General features: G+C 37.1%; 1 protein-coding gene across 1 annotated transcript; it reads right to left on the bottom strand.

The window, feature by feature from the left end:
- Window positions 1-4560: 4560 nt before the first annotated feature.
- On the bottom strand, window positions 4561-5535 carry LOC139888995 (uncharacterized). The gene is made up of 2 exons (XM_071871971.1): window positions 5451-5535; window positions 4561-5111 (listed from the first exon to the last, which is right to left on the bottom strand). Exons 1-2 carry the CDS (start codon window positions 5533-5535, stop codon window positions 4561-4563), a joined length of 636 nt encoding a protein of 211 aa, XP_071728072.1.
- Window positions 5536-9274: the final 3739 nt, after the last annotated feature.

Here is a 9274-nt window from a genome sequence, read left to right as displayed (position 1 = left end):
CATAAGTATTCCACCATGTCAAAGTGCCATCAGATAGCTTACAAGATGCAAACTTCGTTCTATCCGCATCTCTACAACCGCTGATACGGAAAACAGACTCAATCTTCTCAAACTAATGAGTCAAACCAACTGGACCTTCGGTGCCATTAAACGAGTGTGGTTCACAACTCAATAAAGTCTTGTACGTAGACCCTGCTTGTCCATTGTTTTGAGTATTAGTTGCATCCTGGTTTCGCTGATTTGTAGCATTCACATTGTTGCTGTTGGTTCCATTACGGAGTTCTGCCACGGCCTCGGTTAATCCTACGGAGATCCACCGACAAACATCAGCTTAGGAAACTGGATTGGGTGGCATTATCTTTCTGGTCAAGATAACACATTCGGTTAGCGTCAATGAAATCGACATATAAAAATTATACTAGCAACGGGAATGATGCATAGTAGATAATATTAAATCATAGTGATTCTAGTAGGACTAGTGCTAAGTATTAGCGATACATAGCGTTTAGTAGTAGCAGTGGTATGGGCAATGTACACTAGTAGCATTATCACTAATTAACAATAGTAGTAGCAACACGAAACATGATCAATCTTTAGTAAATCCAACACTTAGTGTAATAAAATTTCTCGTTCATAAATCATGCATAACCAACGAAAGTAACATATCTCTCATGTCATAAGTAAAACCACATAAGTAAAACCACATCTAGCAATGTATGTGCGAATATCAAATAATAAACAATAATATTCAAATAGTATTCAAGAGCGTGCAACAAGTCTAAACAAGCGATCTCTATTTGCGTTTTTGAAGCTCCTTCAACAAATACTTGACCATCTTCTCCAAGTTTTCGACTTGTAACGTGAGGTCATTAGGGTTGTTGTCATTAGCAGCAGCAGTGGAGGTACTAGGTTTAGAAGTAGATGTAGAAGCATCATAGGGATGAAAACAGTGACACATCTCAAGTGACTGGTTATCATAGCGAAAACTCTTGTAAAATGGGTTTCTAGCTCAAGCAGGTCCTTTCGGTATCCTACGGTGGCCTCTTGGTCTGTAGGGGTTAACATAGTCGGGATTAACAAAAGGTGACTGGGGCGAGTCAGGTAAGTCAAGGTAAGTCAGGTTCGGATTCGGGTTTCGAGTCTTCCTCGGGATCCTCTTCCGGTTCTTTTCCTTTGGGCTTATCCTCGTGCTCGGTTTCCATCTCAGGTTCCAACTCGGTATCATCTACAAACTCGAGTATCGTATTTCCTTGCGCTTGCACAGTTTCCTCGGATTCCGTGTCAGAGTCGGTAAGAATGATAGGATTGGAAGAAGTCATCTAGCACTCAAACAAAACACCAACTTAGTTCATCTAGTAATCATGTCATTATAGAAATCATGTAGCATAGCAATTAGTTTAACTAGGGTTCATGTAACTTAACAAGTCTAAGGTTACAGTCTAGGCTCAATAGATGTCCTAACGTTCGACTCTCGAATACAGCCTAGTCCTAGGTAACCAACCTGGCTCTGATACCAAATGTAATACCCCGTCAGAATCCACTAACGGTGTATTAACTCTAGTCCCAATGCGGAAGCAACTAATACCTGAGATAAAACATGCAAAATGGATCAACATAAAGTTGAGTGAATCTACATGTTTGAGTAAATAGTTTTCGTATGTTTCATAAAACAGTTTCTATAAATCATTTGTCAAAAATCATTTCTCAAAATCGTTTATATGAATAAACCGCTAAGGTTTAATCTCAAAAGTTTGCGTATAGAAAATGTTAAGTAATAAACTGTTTGTAAGATGTCAAGCTCAACTGTGAGTGACATCAAAAAGTTCTTTTCGTTTCATCTGTTTGTAGACATTACCATGTCTAGTTTCAAGTTTGTAAGCATTATGTTTAAGTAACATTCATCGTAAGTTAGGCCACGAGATTTCTGAAAAGCTTCGTAATAATATACATTTATCATGAGCACTTGACTATAAAGCTTTAACCTTTGCGTGAGCCGAGCCACATGTCTTAGTTTACCCTATCATGGTGATACACCGATCAAGTGTATGAGTAACAACAAAATAAGCACCAGTTTATGTTGCGGTGAGGTTTGTCAAACCTAACGGTGCCGTCCCTATAAGTAGAGCTTACAGAGTAACTAATATAATCAAGCTAAGGGATTTTTGATCTGAACTCATATGTATATTCTTGGTAAGTTACTTGTGCCTAATATGTGAAACATTTGTAAAAAGCATGCATCTCATCCCTATAAAAATGTAGTAGGGACTGTAGACTCACCTTAGCAAAAGCACTTGTAAATTTCTTAGCAAAACGTACGATTGTCGAACAATCTCGACTGAACAACGCAACCTAAACAAGTAAATCATCTTAAGTATACACTTATAGGTCAAACCATGTCAACCCATAGTGTACGCAAAGTCCTAGTGCTCAGACTGACTCAACGAACAAGTAAAAGTCAACTAATCCAAGCAAGTCAACCAAAGTCAACCCTAAAGTCAACTCGGTCAAAGTGGTCAACTAAGTCAAAAACCTCAGTAGGTCATGCAAACATGGTCAACATATCAAATCTAGGTCAAGTATTACTTTACAAGTCATAGTTAGGCATATTGCACTTTTGCATTTTAAAGCATGCCTTAGAAATTCGTACGTCGTAGAAAGATCCAACTATAGCTCATAGCACACAAATCATTAAATTATGAACAAATTCAGATCATAACTACACTTAAAATCGCCTCATACGATATATAAAAGTCCAATATCATAGAAAGTCTAATCATAGTTCTTTACAGCAATTTATGCCCGCGCGTCAGTTTTTAAACATTTTTCAAAAAATATAGAAAATAGATTTTGATGAACGGCCAATTGGAGTCATCTCAAAACATCTCAAAGTTTTAGTGAAAAAATAATCAGAAACATTGCGTTAGCCAATTTGTATAGTTTTGCAAACCTTTACAGACTCATAAGTTTTTAATCATCAACTGGACACATCACTTAGACGAGCATATATCTCATGGCAAATCACGTTCTCGTAAGTTCGCATACAAATGAAACATGTCAAGGAACACTTAGACTAATATATTCCAGAAGATCAAATTCTTGATCAACTCCTAGTTCACTCTAGCAATTTTTATGTAACTTTAAAAACTGATTCAGCTCACTTTAAGAACCAAATCTTCGTTTTGACATAACGGGAGCATTACATAACCTTTTCACGCAAATCTTAAGTCCAAATTGCCTAAATTTTCATAAGGAATACAGTAGTACACTTTTTATAAGCTAAAACACAAAGCATTCAACTCATAAAATTCGGATTATGAACAAAACCTAGTCAAATCTTCGATTAAGCATATCTTAAGCGTACGATAACGAAATCACGCAAAATCGGAGTCTAAAATTAATAACTTTTCGATATATTTCTATTTAAACATATTACAAGATCATTTTTCATGTCAATTTTATCATATCTACAAGAAAAAAAATTCGTTTTTCATGTAAACAACGTTAATTAAGCAATCAAACGATAAATAACAACACAAGACACCATTAATTGAGCACTAGACTCTAATACACTATGTAATTGAATAGAATTCAGATTTATAAAAACTAGGGTTAGCGTTTATACCTCAAATGATTAAATTGTTTATACTATCGCGTGTAGAATGATTAGGAACAACTTTGATCTTCAAGACTTGTTCTAATTTTGAGTGGTGATGGTGGTTGTGGGGTGGTGATGTCGACGGCCAACCAAGGGGGGAGATGGAGCAAAAAGTCGACTAGCTTGTGCAATTGTGAGAGTTTACAGGTTAAAAATTTCCTTTTATACCTAGGTTAGGGCCTAATTACACTAAAGTGCCACTAGTAACAAAGCATAGGTCCAAAATAAGTCCAACAAGGGGTGTTGGGAAGGGTTCGGCCGAATGGCCCTTTAATGGGTGTTCGGGCTCGTTTTGCTTAACTTTTGGTACGCGCGTGGTCCGTTTCGAATGCCTTAACCATACCGGGTTTCCGAAACGTTAACTAGTCGTTGAAACAAAGTCACCGGATTTAATTCATTAAATAAATAATAAATTAAATTAGTTTTTCTTAAAGTCAATAATTATTAAAAATAATTATTTCGTCGTTTTTCTGAGTTCCGTAAATTAAAAAGCTTTCTAGACGATTAACTTAATCGTAACATTTTCTAGTATTTCACATTCCGAAATAAATTCATAAATTAATATAACCTATTAATTCAAGAATCTCTCTAATAAGCTTGTATTTAATTCTATTAAACACACAAGTCTAAGTAAACACCGTTAACTACTTAACGGACAAGTAACGAAAGTAAAAGGAAAAAGTTGGATTGTTACATACCGCACCAAACATCATGCCAAAATCGGATCGATCTACCATTACCTACCACCATACGTTACAGATCAGGTGGTAAAACATCATCAGATGTGCATTTCGAGCAGGTAGAAACGATGTTAGACCACACACTAGCATTAGAGACCGCAGTACATTCAAACCGATTACCATGGATAGATTTTAAAACCGATATCCACATGTCATTAGGATTTGTCAAATACCTCCACCTCCATTTAACAAATAATGCAATATTGAAAGCCTTAAGACTTCCAACATTAAGTCCGCCTCTATCAACGAAGCTAAAACTTTATCCCACTTGATCCACGACATCTTTTTAGCGGAGTTGCTAACACCCCAAAAAAATCTAGCTCTGATCGATTTAAGATATTTTAGAACCATCTCGGGATACTTAAACAACGACATGAGGTAAATCCCAAGACTCCCCATGACCGATTTAACCAACGTCAATTTGCCACCCGAGGAAATGAGACTGGCCTTCCATAAAGATAATTTAGACTGGAACTTATTAATCAACACGTCCCAATTAGAGATATATTTCATATTGGACCCAACGGGCATACCAAGGTAAGTAGTTGGAAACGTCCCTACCCGAGCCCATGCGACATTAGCAATGGAAATAACCTCAGACTTTGCCACACCAATTCCAAAAACGTGAGATTTAGCAACATTCAACCTTAAACCAAAAACTTTATAAAAGATCTCCAAAATGAGTAAAATACGGTTCAATTCTAGAGCACTCCAATCTGACAAAATAATGACATCATCCGCATAAATAACGTGAGAGGATCATAAAGAATCTGGTGGCCCGAAATGAACGCCGACTGAACCGAGCTAATAATCTTATCAATGACAGATAACAACCTTTTAGTCAAAATTTTAGTTACAATCTTGTAGAAGCATCCAACCAAAGAAATAAGACGAAAATCAGTGATAAGGACCGGGTTCTGCACCTTTGAAATAAGAGAAAAAAAACGAAATTGCACCAGGGGGCATATTAGATGTGGCGAAAAAACCTCTAATATCCCTGCAAAAGTCAACATGTAATATATCCCAAAAATGTTTTAAAAAACGAAACGAAATACCGTCCGGTCCCGGGGCCTTGGAACTACCACAATCCCAAACCGCGTTTTTAATCTCCAAATAATCGAAATCAACTTCAAGAGACATTGCCTCGGCATCAGAGAGGCAATAACGTGGGCTACGTAGGTATGTTTCATGTTTTTATTAAAAAAAAAAAAAAGTTAGCATCTTCATAAAAGTTATACTCTTTTATGAACAATATCGGACATGACTCGGTAGATGTTGATTTGTTGGATTCGAAGTTTTCTAAATGCATTGTGTGGGTGTCGGAATTATCAGATCCAAATGTTGTTAAACGTGTCATATTTGATACTTTCAATCAACACTTGTTAGAGGTTACGAATAGGTTTGTGGTGACAAGTGGATCGAAGGTTGTTGAGAACGTAGTTCGTCTAGAGAAGGATTCGGTTTACTTTAATCAGAATAATTTGGTTTCTAGCTTTTTGGTGGGTTCTGTAGTGAATGTTGGTCCTGAGTCGCTTATAAACAGTGGGTTGGAATCAGATCAAGGGGAGGTCTTGCTTGCTAATAATCAGGGTATTAGGTTCGGGTCTTTAGATCCTGTTGAGGTGCCTTCGAATTTGTTGGATGGCGGGATGATTGGGAGTAATCTAGCTGCTGGTTCAGTGGATGTCGAGACAAACAATGTAAGATTTTCAGATATTTTGAAGAAGATGGAGAAGAAGAACAATGATCCTAAGGTGGTTGCTTGTTCGTCACAGGAAGACATTTGTTCCAGTGTTGGTGATGATAATCGTAGCAAACGTCCTTTTTGTGTTTGTGCCAAGAATACGTGTGTTGGTTTTTGTAGAGAGTGGATTCAGATGAATAAGAAGAAGTTGAATGATGTAGGTGTTGATACATCTTGTCCTGGTACAAAAAAAAAGTTAGACAACGTCGGGGCAATGTTCTTTCAAAGGAAGATCAACAAGCAAAGGCTAAAGCACGTTCGTATAAGTTACACGATAATGTTGAAGATATTGATGCCGGAGAGGCGATTCAAAAATTGTTTGAAGATTCTATAAGTTGGTTGCTCGAATATCGTGGATCCTGTTTCGAGTAAAGTTGGGTTTTCTCAAGGTTTCGTGGACCTTGGTTCGCTAACTACTTCACCGGCTACGTTGGTTGGAGATGGTTCGTCCAATGTTCTAACCTTTAGGATCGACAATCGAGGGGGCAAGAAACTTAGACGTGACATTGTCAATGGCATAATGAAGAAAACGGGCCCGAACGTTTGATTATGGTGGTTCCTTCTTCTTTGATCTATGTTTTGTTATGCTCATGTTCTTATTTCGTTTTTAATTTGTCCTCATCATTTATTTCCTTTTGGTTTGTTGGTTGAGTTTAGTGTTGTTCGGAGAGACTCGGTTATAGATAGGTGCGATTTGTAGTTTTCTAGGTGCGAGCCTCTTTGGGTGTTTTTTGTAATCCTCTTTTGTTGATGTTTTCTTTTTGAAAATGGGCTTTGTTTCTATGAAAGTTTTCGTATTTTAGGGGAAAAAAAAAAAAGGTCCTGTAATTCTGTACTCAGACGTTTTGATCATCATATGCAATATGTTTTTCTAGTCCATGTAGGATCGACATGTTTTTGTGAGTCATAACATATGCTACAAAATATAAGTTTGTATGGAACAAAAAAAAGTTATGAATAAAATCCTTATTAAATAAATAAATAAACCTAATGATAAATAATCTTCTTTATTTATTTTATCACAAAAAGAGATAAAGATTCACCATTTGAAAGCTACAAAATAGAGAAAAAGTGTAATTTTTTGTTTTCCGCCAAAATAACAAGAAATTTTATAAAAATAGAAACATATTCGAAAATAAAAACGAGATCAACGGAAGATACAAAAGAGATACATCGATGAAGCTCGTACCTAGAAAGCCGCTACAGATGAACTACTATACCGAGCCTCACCTATCCTAAATCGAAACTAAAAACAAACCCAATTACTAACTAAACAAAAACAACTAGCTATGAAACCACAAGAAACAGGCAAAAAAAGGAACTCAAATATCCATTATGAACACTCCAAATTCTTCCATTTCAGCACCTTGAACCGATTTCTTCTTTCATTTTTGTTGATTCTTATTATAAACTGGTGGGATCTCGTTAGAATTTGCTCGCGGCCATACACGTCATCATAACATCAAATGCCTTGAAAGCCTCGTCGGTCATTCTATCTTTTTCCAAAATCGAAGAACTTCCTTCACTCGACCCGCGAGACCGCTCTTCTTATCTACTTTACTATCCATAAACAAATTTTGAATGGCTTCCTGTAACGATCCAACACTCGTTATACCAAAAACAAGACTAAAAAAATTAAAATTTGTGAGACAGTGCATCTGGACGGCGTCCAGTTATCTGGACGGCGTCCAGTTATCTGGACGGCGTCCAGTAGTGAAGTACAGGACGACGTCCAAGCCTTTTGGACGGTGTCCAAATGAACTAAGGATTTCTGATCAGTTTTACAATTACACGCGAGCGGAAAACCTGCTTCCCGACACTTTTAAACGAAACCAATTATCAAGACACGTCATAATAAGTAAAGTTAAGAATTTCCCACGAAAAAACAAGTTTTACAACACCGCGCCCACATCGGCCATTTTACGACTTTCGTACAAAAATACAAGTTTCCGACCACGTGAGTTTTAACACAAAAATAAAGACCGAGCATTGATTGGGGATACGCTACCCAATCCTAATCAAATCCAAAAGCACGTCTTCTAAGCAACTACGCAAGTCCACTAGTTCCCACGCTTACCCGAGCCACCGCATCCATGCAAATCTATAAAAATGTAAACAACGAGAGGGTAAGCTAAAGCTTAGTGAGTGCAATAGTTACACACATACATATATAATTTACCTACTTGCACTCCTTTACCCAAACCACACATTAACCCCGCATGTCAAAGCATAAGAAACTAGCATCATCAATCTTACCACAATACTCTCGTTTGTCAAAGCATAAAAGCTAGTAATGTCAATCGTACCGCGATTACCACATATATCAATTCGCACAAGCTAGTATCATCAAAACCGTACAACTAGCAACATCATTAGCATAATAATCATAATAATAATTAAATGCTAACATCAACAATTATAAACCATGGTTAACCAATCGTACAAGGGAATGGTACTTGAATTTTCCATTGGTGTTCATAACAACCGTTAGTGTACAACGAAATATATCACTAACCCCTGGGTGGTTCGGACAACACATATCCATTCATAGAAACCGTTAGTGTACAATGAAATATATCACTAACTCTAATGCATATCCATTCATAGTATCCGTTAGTGTACAACGAAATGTATCACTAACTCTTGGGTAGTTTGGACAACGCATATCCATTCATAGTATCCGTTAGTGTACAACGAAATATATCACTAACTCTTGGGTAGTTTGGACAACGCATATCCATTCATAGTATCCGTTAGTGTACAACGAAATACATCACTAACTCTTGGGTAGTTTGGACAACGCATATCCATTCATAGCAACCGTTAGCGCCCAAAATGACTATGGTATGCTAAACCCCGAGGTGTTCTAAGGCGATTATGGCATCACCCCCAAGTGTTCCAAAATGGCTATGGCATCACTTGATCATCGTATGAGTATAGATGAGCTAATACTCACACCATGTGCACAAAACGACTATGTGCACAATTATTAAGCGTGGACAAAACGGCTATGCCTCACATCTATAGTCACGAAACGGCTATGTGACTCATGGTCAAATAAAAGCATTATAATAAATATATCGGGTCCACAAACCTTATGTCGCATGTAGTGCACAAAATTCAGCTATTGTGTCA

This window comes from Rutidosis leptorrhynchoides, chromosome 2 (genome assembly GCF_046630445.1).
Source record: "Rutidosis leptorrhynchoides isolate AG116_Rl617_1_P2 chromosome 2, CSIRO_AGI_Rlap_v1, whole genome shotgun sequence".
NCBI lineage: Eukaryota > Viridiplantae > Streptophyta > Magnoliopsida > Asterales > Asteraceae > Rutidosis > Rutidosis leptorrhynchoides.
The sequence above is the reverse complement of the archived record's forward strand: the minus strand, read 5'-3'. Positions and strand labels throughout refer to the sequence as shown.